The 27,648-nt window shown below is 39.8% G+C and overlaps 1 protein-coding gene across 7 annotated transcripts in view; it reads right to left on the reverse strand.

Moving 5' to 3' along the window:
- The window catches only part of EPHA6 (EPH receptor A6), a 1,012,702-nt gene that overhangs the window by 33,622 nt on the left and 951,432 nt on the right, over window positions 1–27,648 (reverse strand). For all 7 annotated transcript variants that reach the window (XM_079766996.1, XM_079766992.1, XM_079766995.1 and 4 more), the window contains 2 exons: window positions 9,864–10,057; window positions 7,529–7,600 (listed from right to left, as the gene is read on the reverse strand). In XM_079766996.1, the coding sequence (XP_079623122.1) occupies window positions 7,529–7,600; window positions 9,864–10,057 (266 nt within the window). The remainder of the gene's footprint in view (window positions 1–7,528; window positions 7,601–9,863; window positions 10,058–27,648) is intronic.

A 27,648-nucleotide genomic window follows, 5' to 3' on the forward strand; every position in this document is an offset into this window, starting at 1 on the left:
GAGGGATGTCCGACTGCCTGTTTAGGCCTGAACCCTAAACCGGCAGTCGGACAGCTCCTGAGGGGTCCCAGATTGGAGAGGGTGCAGGCTGGGCTGAGGGACACTACCCCCCAGTGCACAAATTTCATGCATCGGGCCTCTAGTAATATTATAATTACTATGTGTGGTGCAGGTGGGTATGTGAAGTATCAGGGAAGGGGGGACACTTTGTAAAGTATATGATTGTCTAACCACTATGCTGTACACCTGAAACTAATACAAAATATCTTATCTAATAAAAGAGTAATATGCAAATTAACTGTCACGCCGTCACAAAGATGGTGCCACCCATAGCCACGAGATGGCGGCGCCCAGTCCTCTCAGCCCCGCTGGAATCCCCCAGTCCTGGGGGCGGGGGTGGCCACTGAGAGCGGGCAGCATGCCTGGCTTGGTGGAATGCTTGCTTCGTCGCTGCGGTGACGAGGCAAGCGTTCTGCGCCCAGCCGCGGATGGGCCTCTGGGCTGCGGAGAGCCTCTGGGCGGTGGGCATGGAGCGGCCAGGCCCCACAGAGAGCTACTGGTGCACGGATTCGTGCGCAGGGCTACTAGTTGAATATAAACTGTAATTGAAAAACAAAGTTTAAAAAAACAAGAAGGTTTTTATCTTCAAAAGTTTTCCATTTTATATTCATCATGTAAATATAATAGTAATAGAGCTATTAAAATGATTCAAGATTAGTGCTTGAGAAGCACTATTGCAAGGTAATATCTTGTTTTAATAGGAAATCATTACATTCATTACAAGCTTAAAGGCTTTTCTCCCCTTACTACTCTAACATAACATCTTTTTCTCTGGCTTACATTTATATATGGTTATCAGAACTGTACAGAGAAGATCCATTCTATTTTATATTCACTTTATTTCAAATATTTATAAATATTTTGCATGTTTCAACAGTCTTCATAGCTACTATTCAAATGAATGTATAATAGTTTATGTTAATGCTTAATAATTATTAATTCCCTAAAATTAGACTCTTAGATTGCTAACAACATTCTTTTATTATAGATGATTATACGGTCTTAAAGCATGTATCTTTTTGCTTCAGTTGATGTACTTCCTTGGGGAAAATCCATAAGAAAGAAAAAAAATTTAAGATGAAGTTAAAAGTCCCTGATAGCAGGAACCATATCTCACATCTTTCTATTTTTTGTAGGCCTTAGCACAATGCTGAAAGTATTACAGAAATTCATAAAATAAATGATGATTTAGTCTTGAATTTTTTTTATAAAAAAGTATGATCCATGACAGAATGGCTGATTCATATTGAATAATCTATTCTCATTTAATTCTATTAACTAGAAGAGTGCTTATTGATGTAACAGACAGTCTATTAAAAAATATGCTTTTTACTTAATGGACTTCTTGTATTGTGAAAGTGTTTGCTTATCTCTGTCTTTATAGGTTTCAGAGTGGAGGGAAAGACAGTTAAAGGTGGAGTGAGGTAGCACAGGGTTACTGGACCACAAAATCAGCATTTACCTTATTCACTATCAATGCTTTTACATGAGTTTCTCTCTCATGACTCAGGAACTACACTTTACACTATTTAGTTTATCCATAAAGTAATATCCTGATACATATACTACCTATCTAACCTTTGAATGAAGAAAAAACATTGCCCTTTCTACAATTAGGCCTAACAGTCAACTTGAACATAAGTTAATGAAAGAATTGTGATATTCTTTTAACATTTTAAAGTTTAATTTTATTCCAAATATTCTAAAATCCATAGAACCATGCCATTTATCTTGTGACTATTTTGTGCTTCTGGGCAATATCTTTTTGTTCCAAACAATGTGATGCTCCACAGTGTTAAATTGGAAGCATGAATTATTTTTTGTCAGTTTTTATTTTCAGAAAGTCTTCAGGATTTTTTATTGATATTATTATTTAATATCAATAAAAGCCTGATAATTGGTGCAAAGTATGGAGGAATAAAATTCAAAACAAAATTTGAAATTAGAGGTGTGTTTGAACATTAGGAGGGATAGATGCAGAGTAGGAAAATACTGTTTAAAACACTCCCATAATTCCGAGTACCCAGTGCATGGCCCCTATAGCTAGACTAATAGATTACTGAACCTCAAGGAAAGCCTATTTGTGTGAAGAAATAACACAGGGATATAAATAGATTTCATATCGCATGCCAACTACAATTCATTAGCAGTGGTTGTCAAAATGCTGCCTTGAGAAGAATACTGAGGTAGCATTTGGGCTCAGTGGGAAAGTGCTGTGATGATTAGTAATGTCTGCCATAACAAGGGAAAAAGCAAAGCATACATTTGCCAACACTGGAAAAATTCAATCTACAAAAATGCCTGAGGATGTAATTCTGGAATTGTGTGGCTGCCACATTTTTCTCATTTTGCTATTTTGTTGTAGTTTCTATTTTTCCCCCCAAGTAATGTTCTTCAAGTGGCTGAGCATTACAGGAAGATCTTGGTGGAATAGAAAACATGGACTATGAACTTGCTACTTATTCCCATAAATGAGGGCATATACTCCTCATCCTTGTATTTGTAGTGGAACATAAAATAATAGGTTGTGCCCCACTACAAATTCTTTTGGGGATTTTAGTATACCCCATTTATGAAGTCTGGTTAGTTCAGAAAAAACTTATCTGGAAATGTAAAAATGTACCCCCTTTCCTATAATCACATTTTTGAAACAGTGCTGTATTAGGAGAAATCTTAGCATTTTGTGGGATTGTTTATTGTGTATGGAAAGAACAAAGGCTATGCAGTCAGTGTACCTCGTTCAAATTCCTGATCTACTAATTATTTGCTGTGTACCTTTGGGAAAGTTAGTCTCTTCGAGTCTTCATTTCCTTATCTGAGGGCTGGAGATAATAAGAGTAGGGAATAGATGACCAAACAGATGAAGGTGCCTAGTACAATGACTGGCACATAGTAGGTTATCAACAAATAACAGTAAGATTATGGATAATGTATATTAAATTTAGTATCAACATTAGTATTGGTGTTAACATTGGTATTATTATTTTGTGCCAACAGTTCATGTAAATTGATTTTCTAATGGGTAGAAATTTCACACTTCCTGATTAATACTTAATGTTCTGTCTTCCTCCACAAAGCTTTGCTAATCCCTCGATTCAACACTGGGTTTTGTCCAGCTAGTTACTTCCCAGACATAAAAAAAAAAATCATTAAAAGTGTTTGTTACAAAAAAAAAGTGTTTTGTTACAGAAGTCAAACAAAACAAGTTCTCTATGAGTTGGTACACAGAGATAACAATTTAGCAAGTACTGATTATGTACAGTCCAGGCAACACTGAGCAAGATCTTTCAAAATGAATGGAAAATTGTTGAAAGTTATTGCCCACTGAAGATAGCATTATAAGTGCTTTATTAACTAGATAAAGAGAGGCAGTACCATTTAGTTTTATAATAATGTTAACTTGTAGTGGTTCTGAATTAAAGATACTGGTTTGAGTTTTTCTCTACCTTCATGATTCACATATTAATGGAAGCCAAGTGCTTTAAAAGTTAAACTAGATTTATATATACTAAGAAAAGTGGTGGGAATCAACATGATTAAAATGGCTATACTACCCAAAGCAATCTATACTTTCAATACAATCCCTATTAAAATACCAATGACATATTTCACAGATCTAGAACAAAGTCTCCAAAAATTCAATTAGAATAAAAAAAGAACCCAAATAGCCGCAGCAATCTTGAAAAAGAAGAACAAAGTTGGAGGAATCACAATACCAGCTTTAAATTATACTATAAAGCCACAGTACTCAAAACAGCCTGGTACTGACACAAGAACAGGCATATAGACCATTGGAACAGAACAGAGATCCCCCAAATCGACCCAACTCATTAAACTCAATCAATATTTAACAAAAGTGGCAAGAGCAGACAATGGAGTCAAGACAGTCTCTTCAATAAATGGACAGATACATGCAAAAAAATGAAACTAAACCACCAACTTACACCATACACAAAAATAAACTCAAAATGGATAAAAGACTTAAATGTAAGACATGAAACCATAAAAATCTTAGAAGAAACCATTGGTGGCAAAATCTCAGACATCTCTCATAGCAGTGTTTATGGACACATCTCCTAGGACAATGGAAACTAAGGAGAAAGTAAACAAATGAGTCTACATCAAAATAAAAAGCTTCTGCACAGCAAAAGAAACCATCAACAAAATAACAGGAGAGTCCACTGCATGGGAGAACATATTTGCCAATGATACATCCGATATGGGGTTAACCTCCCAAATTTATAGGGAATTCATACAACTTAACAAAAGGAAAATAAACAATCCAATAAAAAAATGGGCAAAGGACATAAATAGACAGTTCTCAAAGTGGACATACAGAAGGCCAACAAACATATGGAAAAATGCTGAAAGTCATTAATCATTGGAGAGATGCAAATCGAAAGGACAATGAGGTACAACCTCACACCTGTCAGAATGGCTATCATCAACAAATCAACAAACAACATGTGTTGGCAAGGATGTGGAGAAAAGGAACCCTCCTTCACTGCTGGTGGGAATACTGACTGGTGCAGCCACTGTGGAGAACAGTATGGAGTTTCCTCAAAAATTTGAAAATGGAACTCCCATTTGACCCAGTGATCCCACTTCTATGACTATATCCCAACCAGAAACACCAATCAGAATGGATATATGCACCCCTATGTTCATAGCAGCACAATTTACCATAGCTAAGATTTAGAAACAGTTTAAGTGCCCATCAGTAGATGAGTGGATTAAAAAAGAGTGGTACATCTACACAATGGAATACTACGCTGCTGTAAAAAAGAAAGAACTCTTACCATTTGCAACAGCATGGATGGACCTAGAGAGCATTATGCTAAGTGAAATAAGCCAGTTGGAGAAAGATAAGTATCACATGTTCTCAGTCATATGTGGAATATAAACAACAACATAAACTGATGAACAAAAATAGACCCAGGGACATAGAAGCATCGAACAGACTGTCAAACCTCAGAGGGCAGGCAGGGGAGGGTATATGTGGGGGGGGGGATATCAATAAATAAACTTATATGTGTGTATGCATAACCTATAGACACAGACAATAGGGTGGTTAAGGCCTGGGGGGGGGGGCAGAGTGGGAGAGATCAATGGGAGAAAATGGGACATATGTAATACTTTCAACAATAAAGATTAAAAAAAAAAAAAGTGGTTCCAGTTCCTAAGATCTAAAATATTTTTTAAAAATACATTTTATTGATTTTTTACAGAGAGGAAGGGAGAGGGGTAGAGAGCTAGAAACATCGATCAGCTGCCTCCTGCACACCTCCTACTGGGGATGTGCCTGCAACCAAGGTACATGCCCTTGACCGGAATCGAACCTGGGACCTTTCAGTCCACAGGCTGATGCTCTATCCACTGTCCAAACCGGTTTCGGCATAAGAGCTAAAATATTATAAGATCCTTAGCTATGGTCCAATAGGTAGTGAGAATATTTCTCAGTGCCTTGGCCTGAACAGAATATGTTTTTTATGGCAAGTGACTATCAAAGACTGGTCCATCTGATCAGCAGCTGCCCATCCCTGGATGTCACCTTTTTAAAGCTAATGTCATGGAGCCCATAATCTGTAAAATTCTTTGTCAATGACATTCTGGGGATCTGGAGCAGAGATTGTAGGAAAGTGTTATTTTCCTATTACACTGCAGCACTGTGTATTGAGCATTGGCCAGCTGACATCAACATGCACTCAGTAGGCTGCAGTGTATGGAGGAATCGAGTGGGGTTGAAGAATGAATGTGTAGGACAATGTGGATGGGGCTGGGAAGGTGGGGCTGGGAAGGTAGGACTGGGTGAAAGAACACCTATATAGCCATCAATCCACTTTATGCTACTAAACTACTGGACCCAAGATGTAACTCTGGACTCTGGGACTATGCTTGACTTGGGGTTGAGAGTAGTTACCAAATTGATCATGAAGGTCAGGGAAGAGGGAGCAAGAGGTATTCCTGCTGCCATTGTCCACGTAGCCTTGGCCTCAAACTGGGCCTTTTCTCCCAGGGGCTGTGCACCATGTGATAGATACAAATAATTCTTTGAAAGGAGATTATAGGGCAGAATTATAGAATAAATTAAAGTGAAAATAGTATGAAATTCACACATAGGAAAGGATAACTGCCTATATTATAAAGGTGTTTTTGCAAAATTATTTTTTACAATCAATTTAAGGTTGTAGTTACAATAACACTATGCCTCCTAATATATTCATACACCTTCTTGAGTAGGAGAGAAAGCAAGAAGGTCGGGAACTGCACAGAGCTCTGCGTGCTCCCATGGGAGCGTGTCAGGCCCAAGACTATCAGCATTAGTTAGAGATGCTGCTCCAAATAATGAAAGCCTTCTCTGCCCAACATTATTTCTATTGGGTATGTCTTTTGAAACGAAATATTATAGATATAAGGTTATAAAATTTCCAATATGTTAGTATAAAATTATTAAGCTGTGGATTTCCCAGCCTTCCCCATCCCCCTTTGTTGCCTTAATTTCTTCCCCTCTTAATACTCTGTTAAGGGAAAGGTTAAAATCCTCTCAGGTGAATTCTTGAGAAAAAGCAATTAGAGTGGAATAAAAACCATGGGGACCTAGAGGATGAGAGAGTTGTGTCAGTGTAAAAGTGTGAGAGAACCTTGGGAGTTTGGGGATAGTAGGGAAGAGACGAGTGCAGGAGAGTTTAGTAAGAGTCACTGTGGGTTATACACTTAGACTCCTTTCCCAGTCTGAGAGCTCTATGGGGGAAATCTGTCACATTTCCTTAATCCAATATCAGTCTGGGACACACGACTGGGCTTTGGCACTTGGAGATCGCGGGGCAGTGCCACAGTTTTCTAAGCATAAAACAAACGAGGCATTCTTTACCCAACATTCTTACCCTTATCTACCATGTCTCTTCTCCCTAAACAGTCTCAGTGCTTTGGGATCAGGGACAGGGTGAGTGGGCAGCAGCGGAGGTGAGGGGGTGGACAGGGGGCCCCATTCAGGCTATTGGGAAAACAATGCTGAAAAATTTCAAGCACAATACCTTTAGAACACTGGTTCCTTTTGTTTCTCAAAGAAAAGTATGTTAAGGACAACAGCAGTAATGCACATGTCTGTGTCAAGGACAGCAAATCAGTAACACAAACCTCCATTTGGTCTCCCACAGATTAGACTTGAGGACTGAATCAAACTGCCCACTGTATATAAAGCACCAACTTCCGGCCCTTCTGTGGCATGCCCCCGGGAGCCTGCCATTCACCGGCCTGTGCACTCATTACCGCACCTCCCACTGAACCACAGACCGCTGGCCCTCAGACGAGGAGCCCTCATCTTGATTTCAACTCTTATCATTTTGACTTTTGGTATTTTCTCATCGTAGATTTTTCATCAGTATTTTCCAAATGTGATGAACATTCATAATCTTGAAAAAGCAGGAAGAAATTGTTTTATCTCTTTCTTCAAAAAAAAAGCTCTTACCTGCCTGCTTGTATAGCCACCGAACAGCTGGAGAGCTCTGCTGGGGGGCACTGGCTGTGGGGTCCGGCCACCCTGTACCATAACGAGAAGCCCAAAATAAATTATTTCAGTGTATAGGTGCCAATGTCCTTTCATTAACACAGACTCACTCCATGAGCCCTTCCTGCTAGCTCTTTCTCCTCAACGTTAAGGCATGCCTGACTCTTCCACAAAACATATAAAGGCATTATCTCTAACTAATTCTCTTTCTCTACAGAGACAGGTTTCTTGAAAAACAAAAACAATACCAGACTTGTACTTTGTATTGCTCTTCTTTCTGACCTCACATTCACTCCTCCTCCACTGCAATCTGTCTTACACAACTTTATTGAAAATGCTCTTGCAGAGGCTGCCCATGAACACCTGAGCATCTTGTTGCTCAAGTGAACAGGGTTGGTGACTGTGGGGGTGGGGAAGAGGAGAGGCACAGCGGCGTAGGGGGTTGTGGTGGTGGAAGAGGGTATATGGGGGATAAGTGGGGAAAAAATAAATTCAATGGATATACTTCACCTTTTATCTTCCCGAAGCTTTGTGGAGCCTTGGAGCTCACTCTCCTTGAATCTCTCTTCCTTTCTGGCTTCTATGATACCACTCCTCCCCTGCTTTCCTCATTACCTACCTGGCTCTTCTTCCGTTGTACTCTCCTTCAGTTTATTTCTTAAATCTTGGTGTTCCAGAGGATTGCATTCTATTCCTGTTAATTTGTATTCTTTTTATTCTCCAGGGTTTACCTTAACTACACTTAAAGCTTCAGCTACAATCTATATGCTGATGATCTTCAAACCTACATCTCTAGCCTAGATCTTTTCACCAGAGGTTCAATCTACAGATATAACTGCCTATAGGACCTTTCTACTCATGCTCAAAGTGGTCTCCTTTCTATTCCAAAATCTTGCCCTTCTTAGTGGTAATAGCATCAACAAGCTTGTCTAAGAAAAAAACTTGACAAATATCCTTGATTTTTTTTTCTCCTCCTCTCGCTATATATTCAATCAATGACCAAGACACATTGGTTTTTCTTGCTTAATAGTAAATCAGTTTTTAAAATCTCCTGACCCCAAGCCTATTCCCATTACATAAGTCAGGCCCTGATTTTTTCTAGCTTGTATTGCTGCAAACATATAATTGTCTCCTTGTGTTCCAGTCTCCTTGTGTTTTACTCCAGTCTATATCACCCCTCGGGTGATCTTTAAGAAATGCAAACGTAATCTTGCCATTCTCTTGCTCAAAAATCTTCAATGGCTGCCATAGCTTTTGTGATAAAACCCAGAGGGCTTTCCAACCTCCCACCCACCCCTACTTTACAGCTTCCTGGGTTGGACTGCTTTAGGGAAGATGGCTAGAGTGATAGCTTAATCTCTGGCTATTTCATGCTTGGCTTCACTTTACTCGGGATGCCAATTAGTGATTTAGAGGTGAACGCATGTGCTCTGCTGTGAGCTCAGGCCTGTTTTAAGCAGTCCTTGAAGAGCCTCCGGCCTTCTTGTTACTAAAAACCGTGCCGACTTGAACTTGTGACCTAAAGTTAAATATCTGTGTATCCTGCTGGCCATCCCCTGAGCCAGGAAAGTGAGTTTTGGAAAGGCTTTGGTTGCTTTTAAGTCCAATTTGGCCTAAATAAAGAAATATATGTTCAACTTAATAATAATGTTTTAAATGTAATAATTTCAGACACAGATGATACTATTTTTTCCTTCTACTTTCTCCCTTCTTATAATTGCTTTTCAGAGAGAGGTGAGTAGATCTTAACTTTTATAAAATGGGATACGAGTGCCTTCATTTTCTTGTCTTTCTCTGGCTTTAGGAATGGAAAGTAACAACAGCTGGGTGTGATCATATCAGCAGGAAACATCCTTGCTCCTGGCAGGTTCACAAATTGCCCATCTTGCCTGACATTTCAAATAGAGGGACAGAACATACATAAAATGGACAAGAAAATTAAAGGGGCTGCAGGCATGCACATATTCTACTTATAAAAGTAAGGAAGGATCAGTAAATAAAGGATATGTAAATACCAGAAACCCACACAGGACAAGTATAAAAAATTTCAGAAAGATTAGAATATGGAGAAAAGAAAAGGGGAACCTATTTTCTTGTGAATAAAAAAACAACACAATTTTCTAAAATGTTAATACATTCCTTTGCAGCTGTTAAGTAAAATATAGTTCATACACCATTTTCTAAAAGGTAGACAACTAGGTGGTTATCAAGGCAAACTTCCTCCTCTCTGTTAGTCTGTCTACAGCCTGAATGAAATTGATTGTCAAGGGAGAAAAATCAACTCTATGCATCTTACACAAGGATGTCTTCCACCAGGGTGTGAAGGGCACTGGGATTGCGGATCAGTTTGTCAAGGAAGCTGACAATGTCCGTAAATTTTGGTCTGTGATTTCTCTCCTTCTGCCAGCAATGGAGCATCAGCTGGTGCAGAGATGCTGGACAGCCCATGGGAGCTGGAAGTCTGTAACCTTCTTCAATGGACAGAATGACCTAAATGCAAGCACACACAGGTTATTCTCTTACTTTGGGGGACAGATAATACATATGCTAAGTTATAATTCCTTTTTATATAGGAAGTAAAAGCCAACATATTGGTAAATATGAAAACTACTTGTGAATTTAAATGGTCCAGACAAGGTAAATACAAAAGCTGTGAAGGAAAATTGCAAGAATCTCCATAGCATCCTCTAATCCCTCTGAGAGGAAAATATGTATTTTAAACACGTGGTGTACAGAAGGGAGGTTAAGTTTCATCACAATGTCAAGAAATAGTTTTTGTGTGGTTTAGCTGGAACATCTCAAAACCCATTTAGGACATCAGAAAGTCAGCATAAGATTGATGCATTTAGTGCAAACCATGTGTAACAAATGTTTTAAGTAAAATGTACTTCTGCGGCTTACTTATAGTAAGTCCATGTGTATTCTTTTTCTATTTATCATTTCTTCTTTATTGCCTATTGAATTCCTCTTCATTTACTCCTGGCTTCCCATTAGTCTGATGCATGATTGTAGGTCCTCTAATAACTTCTAAGATCATTTCATCTTTGAAATGTTATCAATGGCTAGCTTAAGGCCACAGAGTAACAGGGGCATTCAGCCCCAGCATTCTCTGGGCCAGCGCTCTCCAATAGCACTCTCTGTGATGATGAAATGTTCTCTGTCCAAAATGGTAGCAATTGGTCACGTGTGGCCAAGCGGTGTTAGAGACGTGGCTAGTAGGACTTAGGAACTGAATTTTTAGTTTGCACTAATTAAAATTTAAAAAGGCACATGTGGCTAGTGGCTAATCTATGGGGCAGCACAGCTCTAGAGAAAGAACTCTCTATAAGAAGCCAAAGTTAGATGCTTCTCTGCCTCTGTATCTATTTTTTTTTTTTTTAGAGAAGCATCGAACAGACTGTCAAATGACAGCGGGAAGGCTGGGGAGGGTTGGGGGCCGGGGGGAGGTAAGAGATCAATCAAAGGACTTGTATGCATGCATATAAGCATAACCAATGGACACAAGACACTGGGAGGGGGGTGAGGGCATGTGTCGGGGGTCGGGGTGGGTGGGTAGGGGAGGCTAGGGGAAGGTAAATTGAGGGGAAAAAAGGAGACTATGTACTTTAAACAATTAAAAAAAAAGCCAAAGTTAAAAAAACACACAAAAAACCAAAGTTAAGAGCAACAAGTGGATGATGAGGTTTTATTTTTATTTCTGTAATATAATCAGTAGATAAGGCAAGATATTGATTATATTACTATGTGACCCACTTGGGAATTTCTTAACAATGCATTAAAATTAACCCAGAATTTATGTAACTTATTTTTTAATGAAGCGTTCAAAGGTATTCATATGAGCCTTTCTTCTTATATCATCTCTTGGAGAAAGGCAAAGAAAAAGGGTTTATTTCCTCATTTTTGAGGTGGGAAAACTGAGGAAAAGACAAATATTTAAAGACAAACACAATTCAACCTCACCCCTGCCCTCTCTTGACAATAAAAATATAAAAGTGCAGCCGAAACCGGTTTGGCTCAGTGGATAGAGCGTCGGCCTGCGGACTCAAGGGTCCCAGGTTCGATTCCGGTCAAGGGCATGTACATTGGTTGCGGGCACATCCCCAGTAGGGGGTGTGCAAGAGGCAGCTGATCGATGTTTCTAACTCTCTATCCCTCTCTCTTCCTCCCTGTAAAAAATCAATAAAAAAAAAATATAAAAGTGCAAATGTTAATATTGCTAACAGAATACCCTTTATTGTAGTGCCATCTACACATGTTCTGTAATTTAAAAAAAAACCACATATTATTTTAATTTCGTTTAAAATTGACACCACTTAACATGACTCTATAATACCTGTAATTTATGCTAGAGGCAGTTTGTAAAAAGGATCAGTAAAATGCCTTTAGGAACCTCTGAACTGCTCAGCTTTATTTTTTATTTTTTAATATATTTTTATATATTTTTTATAATAGGAAATTTCTCATAATCCCATCAGTGTCTTTGTGACCAGAACACTTTAACCTGTCAGGATACCAGCATTTTTCTATTCATTTTACATTCCATTATTGAACAGGATTTTTTCTTACCTGCTTTCTGAGTACCTTTGCTACCACTTAGGCTTGGGTTTTAAGACATTTTGCAACACATTTTAGTACAACAGGATGTGTGTAAAAATGCTTGTAACACCTCAAATCTACTGTGGACAGTTTTGAAAAGTACTAAGAAAAATGGGTAGAATTCCACTCTAGAAAGACTTAAAGATCCCACTCCAAGAGAGCTCTCTAGTCAATTTGCCACAGTTACCCAATTACAAGTGCTTAGAATAAAGTAGATGACAACTGAGGTTATATTCTGAGAAAAAAAATTAGCTGCCTTTACTGAGTATCTATCATGTGCTAGGTGCTTTGCATATTTTTCTTCATTTACTGCTTAAAATAACTCAACATGGTAGGTTATTATCCCCATTCTTAAAGTTTCGATGTAGAGTGGTTAGGAAAATTGCCTGAATTCACACAGTATAGGTGGCAGATATAGAATCTGAACATAGTTCCTTTTAGCTTCCAAAAATTTCCTCTGGCTATTCTGCAGAATGCTTTTCAGTTTTCCTGATATAACATTTTTCTCCACAATTTTACATTAATTTACACAATTTTAGGGGTGATTACCATGCTGTCTTTTGTCATAGCATCTACTAATTAGACTTCAGTGTTTTTATTTGGATCTTAAGTTTAATTTTCTGGGTAAATAAAAAAAAATTTACTTCATAGTTTGCAAACTAATCTCTGGCTGAACAGAGTCATTTCTGAATGCTCTGAGTCTTGCACACATTTCTATTATTGCATATATTACATTGTATTGTAATTTTTCATCTGCCTTTCCTTCAAAGCTACATATACTTGAAAACAGGAATTATTTCTCTATATTTTGCATTTTCATCATTTTGTACAGTGCCTGACACATTAATAAATGTTACTGATTAACAAAAGTTATTGGAAGACATTTTTGGATTTATCTTAATAGAGGAGCAGATTCTCAGAAAACCTGGAGGCTCAAGGTACCCAAGATGGATTCAAAGCACAAGCATGATAGCAACTGAATTCCTCTATGAAGGAAATATTAAAATAATGGTGCCTCAAACAGCATTGTCCAAAATGATCTCATGTCTCACTCTGGTTTGCCTGGAGGATGAGCCAGGTGAGACAGGGGCTCTCTCTGCTCCCTGAGAGCAACACTGGACCAAACCCAGCTTCCTGTAGTCCCAGTGGCTTCTTCCTCCTGTCCAGGGCGTTACCATCTCCCACGGGCCCCAAAGTCCTTGGCTGCTGGGACCTGACTTCCCCAGACCACGGTAAACAGTTGACATCCAAATCTAGACTTGTTGGTGCTAAGCCAGCAATTTATTCTCTTTTTATTGACAAAGTTGCTCATGCTTGTCCTATAAGAAGAGAGAGTGACAAGAGAGTGTACTCTCCTGAAACCTTTACCCATAATGTGTTCAATGTGTGTCTGGTCCCAGTATGCCTTCCCATGGGGACAGGGAAAAGATTTGGGGACTCACGACTATTTTTCTTGCTGCCTCTGGTTTTTAAGTTTCCTCAGTTTTTTTAATTTGTAAAATTTGTCTTGAGCCCTGGTTCATGAATGTTAAACATTAAGGGTTCCACCTTATCGGAGAATAGAAATAACAACAATAGTAACAATGACAATAATAGTAAGAGCTAGTAACTGAGAGCTCCTGGGGACTTCCAGGTGCCGGTTGTAAATGATTCATTCGCATGTATCAACTCTTAATCCTCACAATAACCCTATGAGGAAGGTACTATTGTTATTCCAACTTTATAGACCAGGAACTTAAAAATTGAGAGGTTTGATTTGCCCAAGATCACAAACCTAAAAATTCTGGTTTCGAAGGTAGCCAGAGAAAAGACTCAAGCAATATGATTCACAAAAATAGCTAAAAGATACATATTTCTAATGAATTTTTAACTTATTCAGATATATCAGTCACTTAAATGTGCTATTGAGCATACTATGCATAAAGGTATAATGCAATGAGTAAAAAATATCTTACTTTAGGAGATGTATGATCTAGTGAAGGAGACTGAGGAGTGAGACTAGTAATATGTTAAGTACATGTAGGTCAGGGAGCTATGAGAGCCTGTGGGGGAACACCTGCCACAACCTTGGTACGGCTTCTCAGAGAAGGTGAGCTGAATCTTAACGGATATAGAGGGCGTCCCCTCAAAATGTGTACGCACTGTAACAGCTGATAGCTCAATTTTGAAAATGAAATGTATTTCAATAAACACTGCCTTTATAATTATTCAAAGTGCGTATACATTTCTTTGGGACACCCTATATATATAAGCTAGCACAATCAACTAGATGGGAAGAAAGGCAATTTAACCTTATCAGGGAATGAAAGTAGATTCCTGTGGCTAGTCTTCAAAGGAAGAATGGTGATATTTGAGGCTGGAAGATTAAGTAAAAATTATATTTCTTGAGATTATAAATTATTTTGCATGTTATAAACAAACATTTTGCAAAGTGGAAAAGGAATTTAGCAAGTAAATGACATTAGAGTTGCATTTTGGAAGTTCACTCTGGCTGCAGTATGGAGAATGCATGGAGCGGGAGGCTAGCAGGAGGCCAGCGGGCGGCTTGCAGGGATCCTAGAGAGATCAGAATGGCCTTGATGGATACTGTTGTGTTTTAAGAGACATGGACTGGTTTGGCAGGAATACAGGAGTGGTTGAGATTAGATGTGGCAGTAGAGGGAGGAGACAAGAATAATTTCTAAGTTTTGGCCTTGGTCAACTGCCAAAGACAGAGGACACAGGAGGAGAAGTGATTTTGGGGCTGGAGTGATGATGAGTTTAATTTTCTATGAGCTTTCTGATTTCAGATTCAAGTAATATATATTACTTTGAGAGCTTATTATGTGCTGAGTTCTGGGCCAGGTGTTTTAACATAGCTTAATTTATAAAGTCTCAAAATTCCTTGTTATTGTTTATGTACGTATTATAGGTAAGAAAACTGAAGTGCAAACTGATGAAGCTAGTAATTCCTTAAAGACCAGACTAGTATTACCATCTCGGTAGCCTCTGAATCATGGCAGTGGTAGAGACAATCTGTTTAAGTCTTGAGCCACATTCCTGACTCATTCCCCGGAATTCAATCTTAAGCCCTCTCTTACCTACACGCTCCCACTCTCGCCTATCTGCTTATACTGCCATTGCTGAAGCTCTAGCTCAGCTTTCTCTGCAGATTTCTCTGTCAGTCGTCCATAGGACATACCACTTCATAGAGTTGTCATACGCATGACTTAGATTAATTTTGTTCAAAACTAACCCTGTTCCTCTTTTGGGATTTCATGCAAAAGGTACTACTCTTCCTCTTAGTGAAATCAGGGAATTATTTTGGCCTCTGCCTTCTCCCTGATGCTCAAAATTCACTTACCATGATGATTCTACCACTCTCATATATTGTAAATCTGCTCCATTTTTAAGCTTCTCTCCAAATGACTTACCATTTTGATCACCGCAATAGCCTTAGCCTCCTAACTCATTTTTTTTTTTTTTTGGTTTGTTTTGTTGTTAATCCTCACCCAAGGATATTTTTCCATTGATTTTTTTTTTTTAGGGAGAGTGAAAGAGAGAGGGAAAGACGGAGAGAAACATTAATGTTAGAGAAACACATTGATTGGTTGCCTCCTGCACGAGCGACGCTCTATCCACTAAGCTAAACCGGCTAGGGCCTAACTCGTCTTTGTTTCTCCTTTTCCTCCTCCAATCATCTCCCAAGGTACACTCAAAGCAATCCTTCTGAAGAACTGTGATCGTGTTCTTCCCATGTCTGAAATTCTGCCGTGGCTCACCACGATTCTGGCTCTTAGTCTTCACCCTGACCGGGTCCCATTTCCCCTTTGGCACTACAAAACACTTGCAGTTCCTCAGCTGGGTGAGCTGAGTGCCCCCAAACAGCAACTGTTGCTTTTTCCCACCTGTTCCCATTGTAGGTCATAGGATGATGCCTTGTCAAGTCAAAGAATAGAGCTCCAGTTGTCATATATGTGATTTACAAAAACTGTATTTTAGGGGAAGCTTCAGAAAACCTTAGTACTTATCTTTATAAACATTTCTTTAGTGAGAAGTTTTATTTTATAGGTATTTTCTGATTGCTTAATTAAGGACTGACAGGGAGCCTGGAGCAATGGGTGCTTTGTCTAAAAGATTGAGTTTTGTCGTTTCAGTGTATGAAGGGTTGATAATTAACTAGAGAGAATTTTTTAACAGTTTGGTTTTATGACAGTTGTAGGCTGTCATTTTTTGGAGAAGAGTTAAACAAGGTTATACCCTTATTTAAAAATGTAAGGAGAAAATTAAAATAAAGTGAAAAAATATGAAAATGACTGCAGTGATCATTTCCATGCAGGAATTAGATTAGAAAAAGGGATTAGATTCTGTCAGAAGTTATTATCTAAAACCTGGCTGGTTATTCTAAATAGATTGGACTGGTTCCTTGTCACTGACACTGCAATTTTCAGCAGCCCAGAATCAACGTAAGGCTCAGTTGGGGCACAGGGCAGACTGTTCTGCTCTTGCTGAATCCAATGAGTTTTCCAACTGTCTTGACAGTTTCTGAGTCAAAACAGGCAATGTGCACCTTCTATTAAACCAGGCAAACTAGTAGTAGACAGCCAGCAGGAAGACACTGAAAATTCCTTGAACAGGGACTGCTTGGGCTGTGCAGGGAATCGCTTTTTTTTTTTTTTTTAATAAGACTGTTAACTATCTCCAAAAGAGCTGTACATTCAATTTAGCTACTTATACTTCCTTTTAAAAGACACTCTCAAAGTTTTAGCAAGGACTAAAATGTACATTAGTAAATGCAATGTGAAATATTTTTTTTAAATAAATCTTTATTGTTCAGATTATTACAGTTGTTCTTTTTCCCCCCATAGCTCCCCTCCATCCGGTTCCCACCCCACCCTATGCCCTTAACCCCCCCGCCCCCGCTCACTGTCCTCATCCATAGGTGTACAATTTTTGTCCAGTCTCTTCCTGCACCCCCCACACCCCTTACCCCCCAAGGATTGTCAGTACACTCTCTTTCTATGTCCCTGATTCTATTATATTAACCAGTTTATTCTGTTCATCAGATTTTTTATTCACTTGATTTTTAGATTCACTTGTTGATAGATATATATTTGTTGTTCATAATTTTTATGTTTACCTTTTTCTTCTTCTTCCTCTTCTTAAAGAATACCTTTCAGCATTTCATATAATCCTGGTTTGGCGGTGATGAACTCCTTTAGCTTTTTCTTATCTGTGAAGCTCTTTATGTGACCTTCAATTCTGAATGATAGCTTTGCTAGGTAGAGTAACCTTGGTTGTAGGTTCTTGCTATTCATCACTTTGAATATTTCTTGCCACTCCCGTCTGGCCTGCATAGTTTGTGTTGAGAAATCAGCTGACAGTTGTATGGGTGCTCCCTTGTAGGTAATTACCTGTTTTTCTCTTGCTACTTTTAATATTCTCTCTTTGTCTTTTGCTCTTGGAATTTTAATTATGATGTGTCTTGGTGTGGTCCTCTTTGGATACCTTTTGTTTGGTGTTCTGTGCGCTTCCTGAACTTGTAAGTCTATTTCTTTCACCAGGTGGGGAAAGTTTTCTGTCATTATTTCTTCAAATAGGTTTTCAATATCTTGCTCTCTCTCTTCTTCAGCCACCCCCATAATTTGGATGTTGGTACGCTTGAAGCCCCAGAGGCTCCTTACACTATCTTCATATTTTTGGATTCTTTTTTCTTTTTGCTTTTCTGGTTGGGTGTTTTTGGCTTTTTTGTATTTCGAATCTTTGACTTGATTCTTGCGATCCTCTAGTCTGCTGTTGGATCTCTGTATATTATTCTTTATTTTAGTCAGTGTATGCTTAATTTCTAGTTGGTCCTTTTTCATATACTCGAGGGTCTCACTAAATTTATTGGTGGTTTCTAGAAAATTCTTGAAAAACCTTATAACCATAGTTTTGAACTCTATATCTAGTCGTTTGCTTTCCTCCATTTCTGTCGTTTGTGACCTGTTTCTTTGTCTCCACATTTTGGCTGCTTCCCTGTGTTGATAGAGTGGCTTTGTGTGCTAGGTGTCCTATAGGGCCCAGTGGCTCAGCCTCCCTAATTACTTGAGGTGGACACTCTTGGTGCACCCCTTTGTGGGCTGTGTGCACAGTCTTGTTTTAGTTAGGCCTTGATTGTTGTTGCTATCACTGGGAGGAATTGACCTCCAGGCCAATTGGTTGTGAGGATCAGCTGTGTCTACGATGGGAGAACTTCTGTGCTGGAGACACCCTTATGAGGCAAGACTTGCTTCAGTGGGGCTTTGGTGCTCACTGAGTCTGCCTCCTGAGTGTGTAACTTATGGGTCTGAGGAGTTGTAATTTGGATGGTCCCACTCTGACCACTGGGTACACTGGCTCTTGGATATCCAAGGAGGTGCTAATTTAGCCTCTGCCTGAGGCCAGCCAGCAGGAGCTATGGAGAGATCTGCAGATTCCTCTTCTTTGTTTGGGTTTTGGAGGTACCCAGATGAGGCCCAGCTGTGAAGCAATGCAAACTGCTGTGGGACCTTGGGTCTTCTTTTGGATGTTCTGGGTCTCTCAGCTGCAGTTTGTTAGGTAATTTTAGATTTCAAAGGACCAGGACATTCATATGCAAAAGCTTCTGCACACAGCTTGGGTGGGGCGGGGTCTCAGGGCAGAACAAACAGCAATGGCTTTCCGTCAGCCCTGCCCTAAGAGGCCCCCAGGTCTCAGTGTCCCTCGGTAATCACTGCAAGCACCTCTGAGAGAAAGCTGCCCTCGAGTTTCGCCGGATGCCAGACAGTCCAGTTTCTCCCCATATGAGTCTGGGTCCCCAGAGTCTCGCCCGGATCTGGAGTTCAGAGCAGTCAGGAGTTTGTGTCTCCCTCCCGCTTGAAAAAGCCAGCCGCGTACTCAGTTGCCAGTCCTTTCCGTGTGTGCGCGTGCCTCTGTACCTCTGCCTTTACCTCCGCAGCTACTCTGAGTCTCAGTGTGCTTTTCTCTTTCCTTCTAGTTGTAGAATTTCCACTCAGCCAGCCTTCCTGTGGTTCTGGATGATGTCCTTTTTTTCTTTTAGTTGTAGTTTTGAAGTGGTTGTGTGAGGCAGCAAGTTCAGGTATTTACCTATGCCGCCATCTTGGTTTCTCCTCGCAATGGGAAATATTTTTATCTTCTCTTTAAATACTTATCATGGCTTTGTGGAAAACCTATAATTTCAGGCAGAAGGGGGATGGTGAAGCAGAGGGTCCCAGTATACACTTACTTTTTGTGATTACGATTACTTGTACAAATAGGATATTAGATTTATAATACAGTGATACTAAAAGCACTGGTAATGTATTTTCCTTATATACAATATAAAGATTGTATCTACATGGGCAAAATAAGAAAAAAGTTAGAAGTGGTTATAAGTAAATAACATTTATAATTTTATACCTATTTTCTTATCCAATGTTTTTCAACATATAGAATTTATAATTCAGTGAAAAGCAATCAAGACACAAGAGAAATTTAAGTGTACTTTTAAGAAAAAGGGGGATAGCCCAGCCAGTGTGGCTCAGTGGTTGAGTATCAACCCATGAACCAGGAGGTCATGGTTTGATTCCTGGTCAGGGCACATGCCGGGGTTGCAGGCTCAATCCCCAGTAGGGGCCATGCAGGAGGCAGACGATTGATGATTCTCTCTCATCATTGATATTTCTATCTATCTTCCCCTCTCCTTTCCTCTATCTGAAATAAAAACATATTTTAAAAAAGGGAGGAGAACAGAGTAGTTTTCTATATAAGATACAGACAGAACACACTTTTTCAGAGACTAATTTATAATTTATAAATAATTATAGCATGGAAACTGAAGATTTCCCTTTTAACTTTACGATAAATACTTTCTTGAGGCCCTGGCCAGGTCGCTCAGTTGGTTAGAACATTGTCCTAATGCCAAGGTTGTTGGTTAGATTTAGGTCAGGGCACATAAAAGAATCAACCAATGAATGTATAAATGGATAGAACAACAAATTGATTTTTTCTCTCTCCCTTTATCTTTCTTTCTCTCTCTCTCTTTCTCTCTCAAAATAAATAAATAAAAAAGTAAGCAAACAAAAAGACTTTTTAAAAATTCCTACACCTAAGACAGTTCTCAAACCTCATTTTTGAAGTCACAACAGGATGTCAACGACCTATATAAAACTGAGAGTGCTTGTCCTTGGTTGGTTACCACCTTTTAAATTGTTGAATGAGTGGACAAAATGGGGAATAATATAATAGGACTCTCATAGGTTAAAAGATTGTTGATGACATGATTTATAGTTTAGAAAATCTTTATCCCTAACAGCTAAAGTCATACTTCTTGAGACTGAGATAACTAACACCTCTGTCTAACTATGCTTCTGTGTGTAAGGAGTAGGACGAGCATTAGTGAAGGAGCCATCTGAACTACATCAAAATCTTAAACTGTCACTAACAAGCTCAGTCTCCTCCTTAGTAAAGAAAAGAGAACTGGATTCAGTGCTTCCAATAGCACATTTCAGCTTAAAAGTTATGCTTCTAGAGTCATTAAACTGGAAGGTTCATCTGTAGGACTTCTGGTAGCATCTCTGGATCTCCAGGTTCTGTAACCTTCGCGTCTAAATTTGGCCTCCTTTGAAAGGACTGGTTCATAGAGCTCCAAGTGCAGGGAGACAAAAATTCAGACATGGCCAGAGTATCTCCTGGCAAACCAAGACTAGGATGATTTGGGGAACCATGATATTCCTTACTATGCCAGTTCCTCTCTAATAAATTATACTTTTTTTTTTTTTTGGAAATATAAAGACACATTCCAAATCTATCTATTTAAAAGCATTTTTTTTTCTTTAAGAAGACAATGTTCTTAAAACTCAGGGCCATTTTCTCAAGTGCTCTCTGGGTAAAAACCAAGTATTTCTTCACTGGTGCATCATTTTGATTTTAGAAAAACATTACACACCTTTAATCCATTTCCCAAACCCACTAAAAATATCTAAAAGCTATGCAAAATAATTTATTAAAGAAAAAGGGGATTTAAAAATGCCTTCTTTGTTCCAAAGAGAACAAAAGACAATAGAAATTAAAATGCTTTCTTTGTTTGAAAGAGAACAGAAGTTGGAATAAAAATTATAACAGCAAAAGATTGTGAGTGTATTTTTCCCAAACAGAAACTAAAGGCATAATTAACTTTTTAAAAATAAAAACATTGCTGGTATGTATACATTTTCCAGCTTTGTGGTCATTTAATATAAAAAATTCCCTTGGAAATTACACTGTGGTAATTGCATATTGGTTACTGGTTTCCTCTACTTGGAACTTTATTATTTGAATTATTTGCAATGGTGACTGATTGCATCTCACAATATCCCCTATTACTCTTGCCTCGGTAGTAGACATGCATCATGCTAATGTAACTGGTATATATTTAATTAAAAGGCTGCTATTGCCTATGTACCAATAGTAGGAATTATTGAAAAACAAGGGAGAAGAAGGCCATTTTGAAAATTGCTTTGGTAGAATACATATTCAAATAAATGCAAAAATTTCCTCTGTAATATTGAAGTTAAAATAATGGGGACAGGCCTTTAGCAACTTACTGTATCTTACACAGATCATGAAACAAGGACCATCCTATATAATAAAAGCATAATATGCAAATCAACTGAATGGCAGAACAACTGGTTGCTATGACACGCACTGACCACCAGGGGGTAGATGCTCAACACAAGAGGTGCCCCCTGGTGGTCAGTGCGCTCCCACAGGGGGGCACTGCTCAGCCGGAAGCTGGGCTCATGGCTGGCTAGCCCAGCAGCAGTGGCAGGAGCCTCTCCCGCCTCTGCTGCAAGCAGGCCATAGGAGTGAGGGGTCCTGGACTGCGAGAGCCCTGGACTGCGAGATGGGACATTCCCTGAGGGGTCCCGGACTGTAAGAGGGTACAGGCTGGGCTGAGGGAACCCCCCCACTCTCCAGTGAACGAATCTCATGCATCGGGCCTCTAGTTACATAATAAAGTAGAGTTAGGACAACCTAGTCAGAGACAAAAACTGGAAATGACTGGACCCTGTGTCATAAAATCAGACTGCATTTCTAGATAAGTGGACTCTGCAATTCCTCCATTCTTGGCTGAAGTAGTGACCCGTAACTGAGAAAGGTTATAGAATTATTAGGACAAACAAATATGGTAAAAGGTTATTTTCTTCCTTCTTAAATTTTGAAAAAAAAAAAAAGAAAAAAAAGAATCCATTCAGATAAGATCAAAAGTTTACTTCCAACCATATCACCTAGAAAAAAAAAAAAAAAGAGTCCTAAAGATAAACTATTTTTTTCCCCTCAATTAAGGTTCTGAAAGCAAATTAAAGCAAAACATTTTATAAAAGCTTTTGAAAAGGAGAAATAAAAACACAAAAATATTGAGGCAGCATTATGTTTCCTAGCAAACCTCAAATGAATGTTCCCTGATAATGGTTGTCTTTTTGGAAAAAGGGACCAGCTTAGTAGCATATGCTTAAATGATACCATACCCGGGAGGCATTTGTGTTTCAAATTGCTTCAAGGAGAATGTTTTTTTATTTTTTTAAACATCATCACGGCAGGGAAAAACAAAACAAAACAAAACCCAAGACTTCAGTCTTGCATTAGATCATTAGTTCGAGCCTAGTCACCTCTCATTATGTGGTGCTAGTTTTCCCCCTACACAGGAGCTCCGTGGGGATTTGGTTATTTAATGTTGCCTGCTGTTCATGTTTTGCTTGCATTTTCTTCTGGTAAGTACTTTACACAGTGTAAGTGCTGGACGATCTGCAGTGGCCTTGGTGTCCTCTTTGGAGCCTGTGTGGCTGCTAGCATTAGAATGTCCTTCCATACGTAGTCAACAGCCATTATTCTGAACTTGGATGAAAATAACAAAATATTCCCCTGCAATACCTTAAAAAGAAAAAAATGCTAGGAAACAGCGAGAAGTTGTATACCTTCAGTGTGCCTGTGACATGTTTCTATAATAGGCTAATATGTTGATCATTAGAATCTGATTTTAAGCTACTGCCTTAATTATTTTTAAGATATTCAATATATATGGTACATTCTATAAAAATTTAACATCAAGACACAAAATACTGCCGAAAAGATTTATAGTTCCAAACTATAGTGAGTCAATCCACATTCTTTTGCTAATAGGAAACAATGAAACCAGAGCGGCACACAGAATTAAAGATGCTTTGATCTCATTACGTAGAACTTCTGTGGCATGGAGATGCCTTTGAAAACTAGACTTCTCATGCACTAGTAAGCAGGGGCATGAACTTCACTTCTATCATTAACTAGCTAGTAAGCTTGGGTAAATTACTTAAACTTTCTAGAGAGTCGCAGTTCTTTCATCTAGTAATAATACAAATAACAGTATCTATCTTAGAAAATTATTTTGAAGATTAAATGAGCTAATAATATAAAATATTTAGCTCATAATAAGCAAGTTGTGATGATTATCACTGGTTAAACACTGTCTATGTACAAGGTATGCTACATACACTATCTCTAATTCTTTCAAATCCTGCAGTTGAGTGTTTTGAATCCGATTATAAACAATCCTATATAATAAAAGCCTAATATGCAAATCGACCAAACAGCGGAATGACTGGTGGAATGACCGGTGGCTATGATGCACACTGACCACCAGGGGGCAGACGCTTAATGCAGGAGCTTGCACCCAGCCTGCAGGCCCCAGGCCGGGCAATGCGGGTGCCAGCAGGGGCCCCCCGAATTGCCTCGCTGGTCACCCCATAGATTGGCCCTGATCGCCGGCCAGGCCTAGGGACCCTACCCATGCATGAATTTCATGCACCAGGCCTCTAGTATCTCAGAAAACTTAAACCACTTACCTAAGATTACATGGCCAGTAAATTGTGGAGCTGGGATTTGAACACAGATCTTTTTAGCTCTAAAGCAGTGGCTCTTAACTGGGAGTGATTTTTGTACCCCATCCCCAACTGGGCAATGCCTGGGGACAATTTTGGTTGGCATGACTTGGAGGCTGCTACTGGCATCAAGTGGGTAGAGGCTGGGATGCTGTTAAACATCCTACAAATGCACAGGACAGCCCCCAACAACAAAAAATTATTCAGCCCAACACACCAATAGTTCTGAGGTTGAGAAACCCTCCTCCAAAGCTCTCATGACCTTTCCAATACACCTGCTACATCACTCGAATACAGTGATGCACAAAGTTAACAATTTGGGGCCATTTAATACTGCAAAAAAGGAAGTTGCTCTTGAAAAAAATGTACACTGAAAGTGGACAACATAGTATATCTCTGGCACACTACCGCTTTCCTTTGGGAACTTCCTCCCTGACTCCATGAGATTTTGGGGAAATTGCCAATCACAGTGCTGCCCCCACCTCCGAGCGTACAGGCTGGTACATAAACTCAGCCTGGCCAGTCATACCCATTTCCTGGCATGGGGCAGGGTTGGGCAGGGCCTAACAGAGCCAACTAGAATTTTCTGGTATCAGTACATACACTTTCACAGACATAAGGTCTCATTTTGCTGAGGTTGTTGAGCCGAATGCTGAGCTCTGGAGCGTAAAGAAGCATAAAGCAAAGAAGACCTTTGCAGCAGGAGAAAATGAGGTCAATGGACCCAGAAAAGCACTGAAAGTCCGCATGATTCCTGAGACGGAGCACTGCTGAACTACCTGCTTAGTCTCACACCTGGAAAAAATTTATTTTTACTTACGTTAGCTTGGGTTGAGTCTCTGTCATTTATAATCAAAAGAACCCTGCATAATACAGTATGCATGCTTTTTTGGCATATATTTTAAAAAATGGCAATGCAGATTCACACACTGTTGTCTCTATTTAAAAAAGGTAGAAGGCATGAGGTCTCCGCTTGAGAAGTGTACACTCTGCTTGGTGATAGGGAAAAGACTTGTAAATGCCAGAACTTCATCTCCTCATCTACATACTGGGCTCCTTGAGAGTGAGGACTGTGTTTTCTAATTCTCCATCTCCAACCCACATGCACATCTGACCCAGCGACTGGCATGTGTTTAATAAGTAACTGCTGCATGGCTAAGCTGTTATGATTGTGAGGCCTTCGAAGGACTAGTCCAGTGCACTCTATTTTCCTCATTTCCTTTCCATACAATACCACTGACCTTTGGGAAACATTATGCTATTCACTAAACAGATTCTGCAAACTCAGAATTGTTCATAGTAATAAAATATGCCACAGTCTGCAGAAAGGAGGGACTCTTTCATCAAAGCTATCTGAAATTTTCTAACCTCATTTAAGATCATAAAACATGTTAACATTCCATATTTAGTTAAGCCCATAGCTCAGTTAAACTCACCAAACTGTAGTAAAAATATAAAATATTCAAACAGAACATAGTTGAATTTTTATTGTTTAAAACATTACTTTCTTTATTTAAAATGAACATTGGTTGCAGAAAGTCAAACATAAAAATAAAAAAACACACACAAATAAACAAAACAAAAATAGTTCTTAGTACTTGCCTTTAGTTTTGTATCCAGCTTAGAACAAGGGTTTGCCTCCTCCCTGACCCTTCACCCCAGAACGTTTTGTTCTCCTGATTTTCAGATTCTTATTTGAATATATTTTGGTAACCACTCAAATACCATGAAGACAGCCACCTTAACCCCTACCTGGTCCTCAAACAACAACCAAGCTCTAGCTGGAGAGAGTTCAACCTTGTGACATGGACACTGGCAGTCCTGAGTGAATGAGAATGGGCTTAATGTCGGGAGAATGTCTATTCCTGGCTGCAGTAGCTTCTGGTTCCAGATATAGGCTTTGTGGCCAAATGAGGTTTAGGAGACAGAATTGCTCTCTAAATGGTCATCTTGGCTACAGTTCATCTAGACACAGGGCCAGAATGGCTGGGTAAACTATTGGGCAAGATCCAGGAAGGAAGGGGTTGACAACAGGGTTTGGACTATTCTAGGCAAAATTTACATGGCGGTCTAAGTTGGAAACCACACATTTCTCTCAGAGGCTGCTCTCCTAAAAAACATATCTGTTTTGTCAGGTATCTTCACTTGTACCTGCTCTGCTCTGTGGTAGTCCTATCTCATTCTTAACACCTCGACAGCGATTCAGAAATGTCCTATATTTCTGAAAAGAACAATTTGAATCATTCTTTAGCTGAGATAAGTATGTTAACTATTTCTGCAGAGATTATAAAATAATAGTATGTAATATCCCTGTTAAGAGGAATATTACAAATAATTTAACCCAGCCTTTTTACTGTATTTATTGGTTATGAAACTCAGGCACTTTGAAAAGTTAAGTGACTTTCATGGTTGATTTGTAGTCTCCATAATGATGGCCCTGGTTTCTAAATCTGTGGTATAATGTACCCAAGGTGGTAAGATGATAATCTGGGGGCAGAAAAATAATAGAAGTTCTCTTTATGTTTATTTGTCTCATTCTATTGTAAGAATGACTGTTTAAGAATGTCTAATAAAGTTACTATTTATGGCTTTTAAGATTATAAAGGAATTAATTTTATGAATGCATTTTATAATATACTAGAGGCCCAGTGCACGAAATTCGTGCATGGGGTGTGTGTCCCTCAGCCCAGCCGGCACCCTCTCCAATCTGGGACCCCTCGAGGGATGTCTGACTGCCTGTTTAGACCCCATCCCGGTAGGATCGGGCCTAAACACGCAGTCGGACATCCCTCTCACAATCCAGAACTGCTGGCTCCCAACTGCTTGCCTGCCTGCCTTCCTGATTGCCCGTAACCGCTTCTGCCTGCCAGCCTGATCACCCCCTAACCACTCCCCTGCCAGCCTGATCGATGTCTAATTGCACCCCTGCTAGCCTGATTGCCCTTAACTGCTCTCCCCTGCAGGCCTGGTCACCCCTAACTGCCCTCCCCTGCAGGCTTGGTCCCCCCCAAATGCTCTCCCCTGCAGGCCTGGGTCCCCCCCAACTGCCCTTCCCTGCAGGCCCAGTCGCCCCAACTTCCCTCCTCTGCCAGCTTGGTCATCCCTAACTGCCCTCCCTGCAGGCTTGATCACCCCCAATGCCCTTCCTTGCAGGCCTGGACCCTCCCAACTGCCCTCCCCTGCTGGCCTGACCCCTCCCAACTGTCCTCCCCTGCTGGCCATCTTGTGGCGGCCATCTTGTATCCACATGGGGGCAGCCATCTTTGACCACATGGGGGCAGCCATCTTGTGTGTTGGAGTGACAGTCAATTTGCATATTACTCTTTTATTAGATAGGATAGAGGCCTGGTGCAAGGCAGGGGGGGTGGACAGCTAGTTTGCCCTGAAGGGTGTCCCAGATCAGGGTGGGGGTTCCCTTGGGGCATGGGGCAGCCTGGGCTAGGGACCTATGGTGGTTTTCAGGCTGGCCATGCCCCCCGGCAACCCAAGCAGAGGTCCTGGTATCTGGGATTTATTTATCTTCTATAATTGAAACTTTGTAGCTTTCAGTGGAGGCCAGGGCAGGCCAGGAAGCTTGGCTTCCTCCATCACTGGGGAAACCCAAGTCTC

Source organism: Cnephaeus nilssonii (assembly GCF_951640355.1).
Source record: "Cnephaeus nilssonii genome assembly, chromosome: 3".
In the NCBI taxonomy this organism is placed as follows: Eukaryota; Metazoa; Chordata; class Mammalia; order Chiroptera; family Vespertilionidae; genus Cnephaeus; species Cnephaeus nilssonii.